Genomic DNA, 17,124 nt, shown 5'->3' on the forward strand with positions numbered 1-17,124 from the left:
TTTGGTGGATCCAATAGAGCACATTTATTGTAGCGATGTCTGAACTTTTTTCCTATGTGTTAAGAGAAAATAGTGACTGCTGTATCACAAACCTTTTCAGTAGGTCACACTGATTGTTACAAATTCCTCCATGGAGTCGAAGAAAAGACAGTAGGAAAGGTACCGCTCTCTGAACTTTGTACAAAATAATTCATATAAAAAGGAAAAAAGGTAAAGGTACCATAAAGTTTCCCTCTCAATTTCCTAAGGTTTGGTTAGAAAACTTGACCAAATGTTGTAAGTATAAAAAGTACAGACGTCACTCTGTACAACTCGGGAAGTCTAAGTCTTGTTTTCCTAATACAAAAGAAATGATCATTTCCCTTTCCTGGCCCTGGCTGAAGACTACCACCCTGAGTTCCTGTTACCACCAGCAATGTTTGCTTTTGCCCCTAAGGATAAAGGCTTCTGTGGCATCAGTGGTGTCACTCCCACTGTGCAGAGCTGCAGCGGCTCTGTGAGGCGACACCACGTGGAACAGTGCTGTTCACAGCCCAGCCTGACGACAGAAACACCCACACAGAGCTTCTCAAACAGCTCAGCACCGGCACTCCACGTGTCTACCCTGATCCCAGGACGCCTGGACGACATCAAAATTCAAACAGGATAAAAACTCACAAACACATTCATTGGAGTATAAGATGTGGGCTTTTTTTTTTTTTTAAAAAAAGATAGTTCAAAAGCCTTAAAAAGTATTCTCTCCAGATTATAAAAGGTTAGTTAAAACTGTTTAATAGGAACAATCTTGCACAAGCAGAAAGAGCTTTGATTTGGAGGATTATAGCAACATACAACTGAGAGAGTCCACAGGGACAGTCAGACGGGATGTCTGCACCTCTTCTAGAGACTCTGTGTTAAAAACACGACCGACTGAACATTCTGCCCCCTTTCAAGGCACATGCCACTTCTTAAAACGGTCAGCTTTCCACACAGGCTACAAGATATTTTATTTACATTTAAAAATAGGTTTTCTTCTTCAACATAGTGGAAAGGCCTGGAGCCCAGTCACAGCGGCGCCTGCCTAGCACAGGTGCAGGACAGCTTTATTGATCTCTGGGTTTGTCCAGTCATTCCGAATGTCATCCAGGTGGTTATCGAAATCCACAAGCGTCTCGTAGGACCGGCTGTCCAGGAGCGAGGCTGAGATTCTCTGTGCCTCCGGCCAGTCTTCACAGTAGTCACTACGGGTCAAACATGAAGAAGTCAGTATCTAACAGTGAAAATGGGTGGCTTGTAACAGCATCAAGAGAGAAGGCCAGCCATATGCACAGTGGTATGAGGAGAGATGGCGCAGAGTACTGAGAAACATGGGCATTTCAAACGCATGAAGACGTACACAGCATAGAAAACATGGTTAATATGTGGAAGGGACTCCCTTCACATGGAATTTTGAGCAAGTTGGAGGCAGATGACTGAAGCTTTCTGAGTGGCCACAGATACATCAAAGCAAAGGCCTGGGAAGAAGAGTGTCTGTGCCCTAGGGCCTGGGGTGGGAAGACCTATGAACACCACTGAGGTTCCCTCCACCGCCTGGAAGCGCTGGAGCACTGGGGCCTACAGCAGCTGGGGAATATGCTTGGTACCATGCCTCTGGAGAAAACGCTAACTGAAAACACAGGCTGGGCGAGAGCGGCTCTCGCGTGGCCAGGTGCTGATGAAGCCCCGTCTGCACGGCGGCATGGGGCGCACTCACTGGTGTGGGTCTCTGCACCGCCATCTGTTCTCATGGTGCTCGTACACGTGGATCGTAGGCGCTACGCAGTCCATCGTAAACTTGGTGTTGTCTACCTGAGCACAAGGCAAAGGACACGAGAGTGAACAGAATGCTAGCCAAACAGCAGCGGCAGGCACCTCCTCGGGGCTCTCCCTGCAGCAGTGCCCATGCTGGCTGGGGCAGAGACTCTTCCCACAGAGCCGGTATACAGAGTGGCGCGAGCGTCTGGCCTGAGGAAAACTGTTGTGTTATGCAGGAAAATGTCAAGTCCTTCATTGCTTTTTCACAAAAGCGAAGCTTCCAAACAACTTCTTCCCTCATCCTAGGATTCTGTCTGAATCAAGGCTGTTCAGCAAGGCCCTCGATGTCATCTGCTCAAATACAAGTGCCTTCCTTCCCTGCACCCCTAGAGGCTGTGCTGGCTGTTCTAATTCTGTGCTTCTCGCACTTGGCATGTTCAGATCAGAATCACCTAGAAGGTGTGTTAACATGGACCGCTGGGCCCCACCCCCCATTTCTGATTCAGTGGGATCTGGGGTGGGTACCTGGGAATTCGCATCTCTAACAAGTTCCCAGGTGCTGCTGCTGGCAGGGGACCCCACTCCTACTTGTGTAGTGATGCGGGAGCACATAAGCCACGGTTTGGGATTCGACTGGTCTGCAGCTTGGAGAAAACTGCAAGAGGCGGCAATGGTCTCAAGCAGATAAATGAGTGAAGGGGTTAGCGGAAAGGAAACCCCCGCAGAGCAAGCTCCATGTTGGTGAGGGGAGGTGCAAGGGCCTCCCGCATGCTGTCTAGAAGCGACTTACCATGATGAGTGCGGTGTCGCTGAAGCCCTCGGCGATTCTGGAGGCCACCTTCTCTGCAACCTGGTTTGGACTGTCAAAGAAATAGTCAGGCTACCACATTCCAATCAATGCCATCCAACACTGTTTACAAAAGGCATAGTCAACACCAAGACTTAACAAGCAATGACAGAAAGACTGGCGGAGTCAACAGGCTGCACGTGCTAGCTTCACCGGTTTACTTATTTAATTTTTTGGTAGAGACAGGGTCTTGCTCTGTTGCTCAAGCTGGAGTGCAGTGATGTAATCATAGCTCAATGTAACCTCAAATTCCTGGACTCAAGCAATTCCACCTCTGCCTCCTGAGTAGCTGGGACTATAGGCACAGGTCACCACACCCAGTTACTTTTTAGTGGGTTTTTTTTTTTTTTTTTTGGTAGAGACGACATCTTGCTATGTTGCCCAGGCTGGTCTTGAACTCCTGGCCTCAAGCAATCTTACTGCCTTGGCCTCCCAAAGTCCTTACAGGCATGGGCCACTGTGCCCAGCCTACTTATTTATTTATATTGCTGGGGAGAGTCTGAGGGCAGTTCCCCACAGATGAAGAAATCGCAGGGGTCAGCACATCTGGAGTGCAATGGACGAACCTTGCCCTGGGAAAACCACCTTTGCGATCTTGGTGCTTCCCCTGCCAGGTAACTATGTTCTGCCCATTTAAAGTGGCTCTTGGTGATGACAGCCCCACGGTGATGGGTGTGGCCAGCAAGGACGGGGAACGCTATTGGGTAACAGGGTGCATCATGCAAAGCAGCTCCTTGCCTCACTCCAACCAGAAAGCCCTGGTGATGGGACCCTGAGAGGCATCTCCTAACGGAAGGCTCCCAAGAACCTAGTGGAGAGTTGCCTGAAGCAGGCAGATAAACTCTACTGCGGGGCACCTGCCAGCCCCTGGGTCAAACTCCAAGTCTCCCAGGCTGGCCTTCTCAAATTCTCCATCTGCACGCTAGCAAAGCAACCAGTCCACTGCAACAAGTAAGAGCAACCTCAGGGCAGCTGGCGGTCCATCACCCTTTGAGGAATTCCTCAGCCTTTCCACATCTTCTCCATGCTCATGAGCCTCCACTGCTGGCTTTGGCCCTGCCGCCATCCAACCCTGATAAATGCTCCCTTTCTACCTTAAGTTAATAGAACTAATTACAGAGCAGCTCCTACACCATTCCTGCTCCATGTCTCCAAACACAAAGTTACTCTTCTAGCCTATGTCGGGAAGGGGCCTTCTCCTCGGGGGCCTTATTTATATTCTTTCTGTGTCCGAGCCCCAGTTCTGTCTTCAAATCTGTGTTGTCTTTATTTGCAGGGAAAAACAAAAGCATTGAACTGGTTCTCTCTAGCTGCTGTCCAGCCTCCCTCCTCCCTTCCACGCCTGTTTCTTCAACTTCTTTAACAAGCCGCTAGTCTTGCGCCATGTCCTCACCACAACTCTGTGCAATCTGCCATCTACCCCATTCCCTTGCAGAGCAACACCTGGAAGTCTCCTGACCACTGCCTGATGGCCACAAGACTGCTATCCCCTCAAAAGCCTCTCTGTGGGAATCCACCACACTCAGGCAGGCCAGCCCATTTCCAGCCTCTCCAACCTGAGGCCACCTTTCCCTTTGCTCTTCCCCACCCTGCAGGCCACAGGTCCCTTCCTGTATTCTCCCTGCCATTTATTTCCTTCAGGCTCTCACCTTAGGCAGGGGCTTCTAAAACTGCGTCCTAACTGGTCTCATAATTTCTAGGCTCGCTTGCTCTCTTTTTTAAAGAGATAGCGTCGGATGGGTGCAGTGGCTCACGCCTGTAATCCCAGCACTTTGGGAGGCTGAGGCAGGTGGATCACCTGAGGTCAGGAGTTTGAGACCAGCCTGGCCAACATGGTGAAACCCTGTCTCTACTAAAAATACAAAAATTAGCTGGGTGTGGTGGTGCATGTCTGTAGTCTCAGCTACTTGGTAGGCTGAGGCAGGAGTATCGCTTGAACCTAGGAGGTGGGGGTTGCAGCGAGCCAAGGTCATGCCACTGCACTCCAACCTGTGCGTGTCAAAAAAAAAAAAAAAAAAGAGAGAGAGAGACAGAGTCTCGCTTCGTTGCCCAGGCTGGAGCATGGAGGCTATTCACAGGTACGATCATGGCCATCAACTCCTGGTGTCAATCAATCCTCCCTGCTCAGCCTCACAAGCAGCTGGGACCACAGGCACGAGCTACAAAGCTCAGCTTAGGCTCTTCTTATCCGATGTAACCTGAAAATTCTCCTGAACTAAATTTTCCTAAAACAGAACTCCCATTGCATCCCCTGGTGCTCACGGCCCCACAGACTACTGCTCACCACTGCCTGCAAGATGAAGGCTGTCATTCTCAGGCTGGCAGAGGCAGGCCTTCGTCATGGTGAACTGAGCTACCATGCTCAGCCACAGGGCAATGCTGTGTCTTCCATGTCAGGAAATCTGCCTACATGTCATCTCCCTCACATGCTCGTCTTGTTCACTCACACTGTCCCCGGTCTGGCCCTCCACACCAAGCCCTCCTTACTGAATTGTTTCCCCTTTTCCAGTGCCCAGAAGACATGCCACCCTCGCCACAAAGCCCTGCTAAACTGCCCTGGACAAGGCCCCCTGCCCTGTTTGAATTCTGAGGATTTATTTCTAAGAGGCTCTAACACAGAGTCCATGGCACGTGCTGCTTTCCTTCTGTGCATCCTATCTGCCCTGCACAATCAAGAGTTTCAGCTTTTTGTGGCAGGTACCAACCCATCCATCTTTCTTTCTTTCTTTTTTTGAGGCGGAGTCTAGCTCTGTTGCCCAGGCTGGAGTGCAGTGGCGCGATCTCAGCTCACTGCAAGCTCTGCCTTCCGGGTTCATGCCATTCTCCTGTCTCAGCCTCCCAAGGAGTTGGGACTACAGGCGCTCACCACCACGCCCAGCTAATTTTTTGTATTTTTAGTAGAGACGGGGTTTCACTGTGTTAGCTAGGATGGTCGTGATCTCCTGACCTCGTGATCCACCCACCTCGGCCTCCCAAAGTGCTGGGATTACAGGCGTGAGCCACCGCGCCCGGCCCCATCTTTCTTTTAATAGCCATAAAAATACATGGATTATTGTGAGTTATTTAACAAAGCACACAATATACAATTACAATCCTTTCCTTGTGATTAGGCTAAAAAATTAATGTTTAAAAAAACAAATTATTTTATATGATTATTCTATTTTCATTTGCAAAATTGACAAAGTAATGTACTGATTATAAGGCTGCAGTGTTAAGAAAAATATGACTTAAAAATGTGACTGTGTTAAGAAAAATATGACTTAAGAGGGAAGGTGAGATTTTCCAGGTAGAAGTCAATCGTATTGACAAAAGCAGTGTGATAGTTGCTCTTAGCGCAGAGGGAAGGCAGTGCTTCACTGCACCGACCAGGACTCAGTGGGCGCCAGGTCCCTACAGCACTGATGGCAAATGGTGAGAAGCGAGTACAGAGCCCTCAGGAAGCCTGCCTGTGCACCCACCTCTGCCTGCTCCTGCATTTGCTGAGGAACTTGGAAAGCAAAAGGCAGGGCCGCTTGCCATGAAGAGCTTGCAAAGCTCTTACCCTTGTACTTAACACTGATCATGCTGGTCAGTGATTTTTATTGGCAAGAGGATAAAGAAACCTCATTAAAAAGAAAAACTACCATTTTAGATGCTCAAGAATTCTAAGCATGTATCTTTCTGTTCACCGATTTTTACATAGGGTCTTGTTCCATTGCCCAGGCTGGAGTACAGTGGCGAGATCATGGCTCACTGCAGCCTCAACTGCCCAGGCTCAAGTGATCTTCCCACCCTACCCTCCCTTGTAGCTGGGACCACAGGCGTAGGCCACCATGTCCAGCTAATTTTTGTATTTTTTTGTAGAGATGAGGTCTTGCTATGTTGCCCAGACTGGTCTTGAACTCCTGGCTCAAGTGATCCTCCCGCCTTGGCCTCTGAAAGTGCTGGGATTACAGGTGTGATCCACCATGACTGGCCTAAAATTTATTATTTTAAAAGAAGTTTAAAAATTTGTGGCTGGGCGCGGTGGCTCATGCTTGTAATCCTAGCACTTTGGGAGGCCGAGGCGGGCGGATCACGAGGTCAGGAGATGGAGATCATCCTGGATAACACAGTGAAACCCCGTCTCCACTAAAAAATACAAAAAAAATTAGCCAAGCGTGGTGGTGGGTGCCTGTAGTCCCGGCTACTTCAGAGGCTGAGGCAGGAGAATGGTGTGAACCAGGGGATGGATCTTGCAATGAACTGAGATCGCATCACTGCACTCCAGCCTGGGTGACAGAACAAGACTCCACCTCAAAAAAAAAAAAATAATAAAATAAAATAAAGTAAAATAAAAATTGTAGTTGGCCAGGTGTGGTGGCTGTAATCCCAGCACTTTGGGAGGCCGAGGCGGGTGGCTCACTTGAGGTCAGGAGTTCGAGACCAGCCTAGCCAACATGGTGAAACCCCGTCTCTATCAAAAATACAAAAACTAGGCAGGCATGGTGGCGGGTGCCTGTAATTCCAGCTACTTGGGAGGCTGAGACAGGAGAATAGTTTGAACCTCGGAGGCGGAGGTTGCAGTGAGGTAAGATCATGCCACTGCGCTCCAGCCTGGGTGACAGAGTGAGGCTGTCTGCTCCCCACCCACCCCCCCAAAAAATGTGTAGTTAATGAACTGTCAACGTATTTGAAAGAGCTGCCAACTTTGCATTTCTCTGTCTTAGGCACTGAATCTCCAATACTGATCCACTTCATCCTGAATGAAGACTGCCCCGCTGTGGTTCCTGCTGTCAGGAACTCCTTGTTCCTAGAAAGAAATAGCTGCCAAGTGAAACTGCAGGCACCCTGAAGACAGACCACTCTGCTCACGCTCCCAACAGCACCATGTCGGGCCAGCGTGTAGGTGCCATCTTACACTGTGTATCTAAAAGCTTCTTCCTGAGTGTCTGCCTCAGGCCAGGGCTCTCTGCCGGGCACCGAAACCTGCCCATATCAAATGCTAACTGTGAAGCAAAACACTGGTCAACAACGAATCATATAATAAAACTTGACAGAATGACCTAAGGTTTACGAAATTCATAAAAGTTATAAACACTACATTAGAAAAATAATAGAAAAAGTCACTGCAGCACTAGTAATAGCACCAGCCACTACTGTAAACCAAGCACAAGGCCAAACACGCTACGCTATTTCATTCTGTCCTCACGACTACTCTCTGAGGCATGAACTCAGCTCCATTTTACAAATAGGGCCACGGAGCCCCAAGGAAGTTAATCAGTAAGTCACCTAGAATTTGAATCCGGGTCTACTTGGCTCCAATTCATGCTGCAAGACACTGTGAATCAGGCATATTTCTAGAATAAGAGCAAATGTCCAGCTAGGTCTGGCTGAAGAGAGGCGAAGGTTTTCCAGGCAGAAGCAAAACCATACGTAAGTCAGAAGTTGGCAAGATCCTAGCTCCTAAGCTCCCAAGCCGTGTGGCCTCTGAGAAGCCACCTTTTCTGGCTGGAGTTTCTTCACGTGTGCATTGCTGTGAGGATGAAATAAAATGACCCTAACAGAGCCCAAGGATAGGACAGCATTAACTACCTGAGGTTTACTCCTCAAACAACTGGGCACACCGGGGGGTGGATTCCCTATTCCAGGGTGGCAGACCCCTACCTAAGGTTTATCCTCTCTACACATCTGACAAATGGCTGCTAGGGATGCATTTAAAAGTCTATTAATGAAGGACTGCAAAACCTCCTGGAGGATGCAGAAGGACATGGACTAGGTGAGGATAGGGAGGACATTCTAGAAGGAAGATATGGAGAGCAGGAAAACTGTGTCTGAGTAGGATAATTCCAGGCTGGGCTGTAATGAGGTCAGCACAGAGGTAAGAACATGAGGGCTGTGAGCCAGATGAGGTGTGTGCAGAGAGGAGGACAGGACAGCCTGCACGGGTCCATGTGGGGTGACCACATCAGACATGGATTTGCGCGTAGGGGGTGAAGGAAAGGGAGGCCCCTGCACTCATTTGACAACCTGATGCCATTCCCACTTGCCCAGTCTCCTCTCCCTTCTGCAGGGACAGCCGCGGGAGACACTGCTTGGTCCAGGAACACTTTCCTGCCAAGGGCGCTCCCCACTGCTTGCAAGGTGAAGTTCAAAATGCTTCTGAGCACGGAGGAGCCCTTAGGTGTGGCCCAACCTACCTGTGCAGCCTCACTTCCTAGCATCTCCCTCCATGTGGGCACAGCCCCAGCCACTGCCACGTCTTCACCTGTGTATTCTATCCCTCAACCAGGAATGCTGACCTCCTGGTCTCCACATATGCACTTGACAAGGCCCTGCCCACTCTTGAGGGCCTGGTTTACAGGACACCATGCCCTGTGGCTTCTGGGATCATTCTACCAGGTCTAAGTCTCCCGGCCCCTGCCGCCAAGCCCCCTGCAGGGGCCGCTGTCCTGCACTGCAGCCTGCGTTTGCACTGTCCTTCATGTTCAACTCAGCCACGGGAGGGCAAGGGCTAGAGGGCTGCGTTTCCTCAGCCACGCCTAGTCTTTCATGTAACAAAGACTAAGATGGATGTGGCCCTGTGGGTAGGCTCTCGCTCAGTGAAGGACGGGAGACACGGAGTCATCAACAAAGGGAGGCAGGCAGTATCAAAGAGACGACACCCCAGTGAGAGTCAGAAGAGATGCGCTGAAGCCGGACAGGCCAGTGCTGCTTGTGGGCTCAGAGGAAGCAGCAGAAGAGCCAGCGTGCATGAGGCTTCTACGCGCTCCCAACCGCCCCAGCAGACGCTTCAGTGGACTGAGTTTGAGCGCCGCATCTCCTAGGACATCTGCCTCCCTCAGGATCCAGTGCGTGGACCCAGCCCTCCAAAAGGGTAAGATAATTATGTTTCTAAATTTGGGTTTCTTTTATGATACCATGTTTCTCATCAGAAACACTGGTGCCTCATCAGTGACAGCCATGTGGTCACCAGCTTACAGTATTATTTCCAAAGTGCTCGAGCTCACTTCTCATCTGTGCTGAGCAAGCGGACCCAATGGCAGGGCCTCTCACGGCACCCCCATCTCCTTGGACACTGGAGGGTCGGCTCTATCTGACAACATGAGGAAGCCACGCCAGGGCAGCAAGACGCGTGGCCCTGTTATATACGGCGTGGACCTTCCAGCTGCCCGTCTGGCTTCTGGCTGGGTTTAGCCAAAGGAAAATGAAAGAGGGACATCAGGTACTGACTGCTCTGGGCCACCCCTCCCCAGATGGGAGGCCATGTCAGGCTGGCTGTGACCACCTGTCCAAGGGCACTGCTCTTCTCAAGGTGGACTTCTTTACCCAGCATCTTCCTCCCCACCCTCTGGACTGTTGTCGTCAGTCTTGGTTACTGCACAACCCCCTGTGCGTTCTCTTATCTACGGCCCATGACTTGTGAACAGCCTGCTTATTAAGCCCTTCTCAGATGATCCCAACCCGAGCATGTCATCTGTTTTTCTGTTGGGACCAAGATAACGCAGACGTACAGAACAATTCTCAGCTTTGTTATTAGTGAGAGCCCCAGTGGGGGAAGGACCCGGATAAAAGGAAGAAGGAACCAGTATAAATGGGGCAGCAAATACCACATTTTCATCAGAGTACTGACCCCAAACCTACAGGCTGGTCTATTTGTTGGCAAATAGAGCAGCATTCCTTCCCAGTGCTCTGCCCAATACCACCCCTAGTCTGGGAAGAGGAAGCAAGGCAGAGCTGAGCAGGGACAGAAACCGGAACCCTGACTGTCGCTTTCATTGTATGAATTCCCTTCATGCAAAATAAAGAAGACACAGAACAGAATCCCAAAGTTAATAGAAATGTTTGGAATTTCTGTTGTTTGGAATTATCCACACTATACTTCGCCTCAAATACTATAAATAAGCACAGAGGGAAGGGGCGTGGGTCTCACAGGTTTCCTATCTGGTTGAAAAGCACACAAGAGACAGGCTCTGCCCGTCACGTGCTCACTTCCTCACCTACGGACGGTTCCGCACCCACATACCTGGCATCCTTCACTCGCTCATTAGCTTGATAATAACCCGCAATCACGTAGCTATGATCTTTGCACCATGAATCAATCTGAAAGAGGAACAAAAATTGGGAAAAGATGAATGATTCTCCCTTAAATATCAAGTCGCAAAAACCACAGATCTCACTCCCACATGCTGGGATAAGACATGACAGGATCTTAATCCTCATACCCTGCTCCCCACAAGAAAGGCTAGGACTCAGGAAAACATGGTCAGGAAGGGCAGGACTTTGACCATAAGGAATGACCGCTTGCCTCAGTCCCAGCGAGAGGACCCTCTGTCCACAGGTTTGGTACAGCGCTGCAGAGAGTCGGAAGGAGAATAATCTTTATCCACCTTCTCTTATAAAGAACCGGGGCTTAGGGCCGGGCGCGGTGGCTCAAGCCTGTAATCCCAGCACTTTGGGAGGCCGAGACGGGTGGATCACGAGGTCAGGAGATCGAGACCATCCTGGCTAACAGGGTGAAACCCCGTCTCTACTAAAAATACAAAAACTAGCCGGGCGAGGTGGCGGGCGCCTGTAGTCCCAGCTACTCGGGAGGCTGAGGCAGGAGAATGGCGTAAACCCGGAGGCGGAGCTTACAGTGAGCTGAGATCCGGCCACTGCACTCCAGTCTGGGCGACAGAGCGAGACTCCGCCTCAAAAAAAAAAAAAAAAAAAAAAAAAAAAAAAAAAAAAAAGAACGGGGCTTTAGAAATCCTTAAAATGATTTAAATCATTATCCTTCATAGTTAAGGAAACAAAGCTTAGAGAGGTTCTAAGTTTGCACAACCAGGTAGGAACAGAGCCAGAAGGGGAATCTCAGTCTCTTTCAAAACAAGTCGTTTAGGCCAGGTGCAGTGGCTCACGCCTGTAACACCAACACCTTGGGAGGCTGAGGTGGGCGGATCACCTGAGGTCAAGAGTTCGAGACAATATGGAGAAACCCCATCTCTACTAAAAATTAAAAAATTAGCTGGGCATGGTGGTGGGCGCTTGTAATCCCAGCTACTTGGGAGGCTGAGGCAGGAGAATCACTCGAACCCCAGAGTGGGAGGTTGCAGTGAGCCAAGATCATGCCTCTGCACTCCAGCCTGGGCAACAAGAGCGAAACTGTCTCCAAAAAAAGTGTCTTTTCATACTCGATCTCAGCATTCTAAGCATCACATTGTGAAATACCCCGCAGCTGGGGTGGAGGGGTAAAGAGGTCCCAAGTTAGGAAGGGGCACATGCATATGTCCTTAGTTCTCTATGGTGTGCTTTGAAATGGGAGCATGGTGGCAGGCCCTCAGAGTTTTTGGGTTTCTTTTATGGTACCATGTTTCTCATCAGATGCAGCTTCCTGCAGGTCTAAGGCCATTATTCAAAACAACAAAAGGTCATCCTGTTTTGGCATAATGGAATTTGAATACACTGTAATAAAGTCTATTCTCAGTCTGCACAAGAGGAAACAAAATTGGTACTTGATTTTTTTTGTAGGGAATAAACTGGTTAAAAATGCATGTGTGTGTTTTTTAAACACAATCCTATTGCTCTTTTTCCTGAATTCTGGTTTGGGCCTCTGAGCCTCCTTCATGACCAAAAGCAGACAAGACAGTTACAGTCCAAGGGTCCCTGGCTGGCACAGGATTAGGATATTTCTGGCCTCCTAAGAGTTCACGAATTATCATATTGGGTCAAAATCAGGGCTCGGTGAACCAACTAGACATTCTGGGCATCCACCCAAAAGATCAGGATTATGTCCCTAAAATATCTATAATGGTGCTATCACTGTGACTTTGCTGAAAACAACTCCAACACAACTCATATTTTGTGTCTATCACCTCTTAATGGAATAGATTCCGGAAGCTTTCGATTGCTGCTTAGAACATCTCTATGCACGATCACAGGGCCTTGCTCTAAATTGGGTCAAGTTCCTTGATGAGCTGATCCTTGAGCACCATGCTCCCAGCCTTCATGTGCCATCGCGGGCTGGCCTCCTGAGTGTGTTCTCCCCTGAGGTGACCCACGTCTCTGCCCCGCACCCCCGGTGTCCCTATCCCAGCTCTCCAGTATAGCCTGCCCTTATTTTCATAGTCAGTTGGCCACTGTCTTAGTTTCCGATTGCCCTTGTGACAAGTTACACACATTTAGTGGCTTAAAACAATACTTTTTTTCTTTTTTTTTTGAGACAGTCTCATTCCGGCTGTCCAGGCTGGAGTACAGTGGTGAGATCACAGTTCACTGCAGCCTTGAACTCCTGGGTTCAAGTGATCCTCCCACCTCAGCCTCCGGATTAGCTGGGACTACAGGTGTGCGCCACCCCATCCAGCTAATTTTTTTTCTGAGACGGAGTCTTGCTCTGTTGCCCAGGCTGGAGTGCACTGGCCGGATCTCAGTTCATTGCAAGCTCCACCTCCCGGGTTTACGCCATTCTCCTGCCTCAGCCTCCCGAGTACCTGGGACTACAGGCGCCCGCCACCTCGCCCGGCTAGTTTTTTGTATTTTTTTTTTAGTAGAGACGGGGTTTCACCCGGTTAGCCAGGATGCTCTCGATCTCCTGACCTCGTGATCCGCCCGTCTCGGCCTCCCAAAGTGCTGGGATTACAGGCTTGACCACCACGCCCAGCCGCTAATTTTTAAATTTTTTGTAGAGACAAGGTTTCATCATGTTGCCCAGGTTGATCTTGGACTCCGGGGTTCAAGCAATCCTCCTGCCTTGGCCTCCCAAAGTGCTGAGATTACAGGTGCAAGCCACCATGCCCTTTTTTTTTTTTTTTTTAGGAAACCAATACATTTTATTGAAGGCTTTTTCACCATCCATAGAGATTATTGTATGATTGTTTTTCTTAGAATTTTTAATGTATATATTTTCAGATTTTCTAACTTCGAATTCCCTAATTTCTTCCATTTCTGAAACAAACTGTACTTGATTAAAGTGTATGTCTTATTTTTTAATTTTTATTTAAGTTGTGGGATACAAGTGCAGAATATACAGGTTTGTTACATAGGAATCCATGTGCCACGGTGGTTTGCTGCACCTACCAATCTGTCACCTAGGTTTTAAGCCCCGCATGCATTAGCTATTTGTTCTGATGCTCTCCCTCCCCTCACTCTCCTGCTTTGACAGGCACTGATGTGTGTTGTTCCCCTCCCTGTGTCTGTGTGTTCTCATTGTTCAACTCCCACTTATGACAACATTCTAGCCTGAAATCATGGTGACGAGGCCAATGAGCAAGCAAGTCACCTGAGCTGAGGATGATGCCAGCCAGAATTTTTTATCTTACTGGTCAGAAGTCTATAATGGGTCAGCAGAGCTGTGCTTCTTCAGGATGCTCTAGGGGAGAATCCTTTTCCTTGCCTTTTCTAGCACCTAGAGGCTGCCTGCATTCCTTGGCTCATGGCCACCTCACTCTGACCTCTGCTTCCATCATCCATCTCTTCCTTTCTCTCTGACCTTCCTGCCTCCCTCTGACAAAGGACCTTTGTGATTACATGAGGTACACCCAGGTAATCCAGGATAATCTCTCCAACCTCAAGTCCTTAACTTAATCACATCTACAAAATCCCTTTTGCTACGTTAAGGCCTAGGGATTAGGACGTGGACACATTTGGGGGTTATTACTCAGCTGACTACACCATACAACATTTTCTAGGAAAAGCATAGGATATATTTTTTATTCAGCTATAGGCAACTTCCCGAAGACCCCCAGCAGCAGTCTCAGTTGGCTCCTCCATTTCTTTCCAGGGCTGAAGCCACCTGGTCAGGACTCGTAGCCCAGTAAACACATATAGTATCACCTTGTACCCGCTCTCAGAGCACAGAAAGCACCTGGTACAAAAGATGATTCCTATGACAAACACCATGTATATCTCAACTCACATTTTGCCTGCTGAGGGACGAATTCCTGTAAGAAAACTCCAAGGGCCCAACCAAATTCCAGCAGAAAAATGTCATGACCTGGAACTTCCAGTAGACTGCTTTGAAGAGGTTGCCCTTAAAGTGAATCAGGTCACAAAAGCTCTGGCCTGGCTTTAGAATTTAGAACTTTTGGCCAGGCGCGGTGGCTCAAGCCTGTAATCCCAGCACTTTGGGAGGCCGAGACGGGCGGATCACGAGGTCAGGAGATCGAGACCACCCGGCTAACACGGTGAAACCCCGTTTCTACTAAAAAATACAAAAAGCTAGCCGGGCAAGGTGGCGGGCGCCTGTAGTCCCAGCTACTCGGGAGGCTGAGGCAGGAGAATGGCGTGAACCCGGGAGGTGGAGCTTGCAGTGAGCTGAGATCTGGCCACTGCACTCTAGCCTGGGCGACAGAGCGAGACTCCATCTCAAAAAAAAAAAAAAAACAAAGAATTCAGAACTTCTGAATGACACACACAAGAACAACCAAGCTAGCTGCATGGATGGCTATGAGGGGCACACATAGCCTGTTCACCAACTGAGGAACAGAGAACTCAAAGGGAGGAACGGAGGCTCGACCACGCCTCAGCACTCACAGTGGCAGGGCGGACGACTTCTAATAAGGGCAGTTTCCTCTGACAGGCCAGAATCTGGAACTAGGCATCAGGTGAGAGCGCCCTGGAGTTGAGTGGGCTAGGGGAAGAGGATGGGGCGTGCTGGTGGTGTGGGTGTGGGTGTGGGTGCGGCAGCCAGGTCTCCAGTGGCTGCAAGACCCTGCCCTCAGCCCAAATGGCTCCTGCATGAAAAGCTGCGGTGGATCTAAGTGGCAGCTACAGTCCAGGCAACTAGCTTCCTCCAAAGCGAGGCAAGACAAGGCAGGGCTGAGAAGCCACCCAACCTCTGTTCCCAACGAATCCATTTCCATGTCCCTGCTTCGCTGTATGATACCCCATACCCTGATGCGCATCTTGTGAAAAATCAAGATGAAAAAAGTTCAGGAGAAAACTCTGCAGAGACTGTTGCCAATGTAGTCAAACTGACTCTGAATACAGACACCTTCCACATCCTGCACTTACTCATGCAATTTTTTACTTTTGGGGAGACAGGACATTTTCACCTCAGCAGGAGTCTACTTACCACCCCTTTTCGGCTCAATGCCCTTTTTGGCTGCCTCTGTTCCAGACATGGAAGAGAACCATGAAAAGGGCTGGGGCCACCCCATTCATTCCCAACTAGACTCTACACAGAGGCAGTAGCTTCTCGTAGCAGCCTTGCAAACATCTGCACTGGCCCCCCACGCCCCTTGTGTACAAGGGACTGTACAATAACTGTAAAGAAGGCGAGGAAGGGACCGCAACTTGCCATTTATCAACAAGCTGAGGGTAACCGGCTGAGCCTTCCTATCTGTAGCAAAAAGTAGGCCTTGGAGTTCAGAAGCAGAGGAATTGTGACTTTCACTGAGAAGGAAAGCTCTTTCTCAAGTCAGCTGCTGATTTTTCTGTGGAATGAGAAGGAGCGGGAACCATGAAAGAAGAGCTTGGGAAGTCAAAGGGACTGAGATGGAGGGTGAAGTTCAGGGGGAAGAACTCAAAGGGGGAAGCACAGCAGCCTTCTCCCCATTCCCAAGGTGGCACGTGAATGTTCTGGAGATGAACAAAGGGCAGGAGGGAGTAGGGGCATGAGAGAGCTCCAGGGCAGCTGCTGTGTAGAGGAGCAGAGGGCAGGCCCACATGGAGGCCACAGCAAGAATTCTAGCCTGAAATCATGGTGACAAGGCCAGTGAGCAAGCAAGTCATCTGAGCAGAATGTAACAGAAAGCTGCTCCACCACACTAGAAATCAACGAGGGGAAAAGGGCAAAAAGGGATTAGAGAAACAGGTTCAAGCTAATTTTCCTACTAACATTTTATGGGTTTCTGCTATTAGAAATAATTCCTTCACTACCTACGTCAAAGGGTTATAAGGATAAATAAGTTAATAGGCGCAAGTACTTAAAAAAATAAAAAGCATGCACAAATGCAAGGATTTTTTTTTAATGGAAAATAACGAAAAGCCTTTCAAAGGAATCTAATGTCGCCCTTTGATGGACAGTCTATGATCTTTCTCCCTTATCAAAAACAATTCCAGTAGGAAGCTCTCTGCACAGAACAGAGCCATGAGAATAAGACCTCATTTACACAGCTGCATGGATTTAGATGCTTTGGTAAAACCGCATCTTCTATGGCTGATAACCTCATAAACTACGGCTCTAAACACTGAGAGTTTTCATTGCCTTCAGGTTAGAAAGTCACTAAGTCAAAAGGGGAATAATATAAATAGCTTAACTGAAGTACAAAATTCGTGGATGGACTCCAGCTGCAAATTTTCCTCTGTAACTTTCCTCTGAAAGTTATTTCATGGGCACTGGATTGCTGTCTTTTTCATATTTGTCAACTGCCGAGGGAATGAGTTTTCGTGAATATGAGAAAATTCTCGTTAGGGCCGGGCACGGTGGCTCACGTGTGTAATCCTAGCACTTTGGGAGGGTGAGGCGAGCAGATTGCTTGAGCTCAGGAGACTGAGACCAGCCTGGGCGATACGGTGAAACCCCGTCTCTACTAAAATAAAAAGGAATTAGCCGGGCGTGGCAG

At 49.0% G+C, this 17,124-nt stretch overlaps 1 protein-coding gene and 1 pseudogene across 2 annotated transcripts in view; both read right to left on the reverse strand.

Moving 5' to 3' along the window:
* Positions 1–17,124, reverse strand: part of EMC8 (ER membrane protein complex subunit 8) — a 22,095-nt gene continuing 4,971 nt past the window's right edge. The window contains exons 2-5 of one of the 2 annotated variants that reach the window (XM_033219219.1): positions 10,605–10,681; positions 2,564–2,633; positions 1,733–1,827; positions 1–1,220 (exon numbers count right to left, since the gene is read on the reverse strand). In XM_033219219.1, the coding sequence (XP_033075110.1) occupies positions 1,061–1,220; positions 1,733–1,827; positions 2,564–2,633; positions 10,605–10,681 (402 nt within the window). In that variant the 3' untranslated portion in view covers positions 1–1,060. The remainder of the gene's footprint in view (positions 1,221–1,732; positions 1,828–2,563; positions 2,634–10,604; positions 10,682–17,124) is intronic. The other variant, XM_033219220.1, reaches the window with a different exon arrangement.
* Positions 3,109–3,242, reverse strand: LOC117088946 (annotated as a pseudogene).

Source organism: Trachypithecus francoisi, unplaced genomic scaffold (genome assembly GCF_009764315.1).
Source record: "Trachypithecus francoisi isolate TF-2019V2 unplaced genomic scaffold, Tfra_2.0 Lachesis_group10, whole genome shotgun sequence".
Taxonomy (NCBI): domain Eukaryota; kingdom Metazoa; phylum Chordata; class Mammalia; order Primates; family Cercopithecidae; genus Trachypithecus; species Trachypithecus francoisi.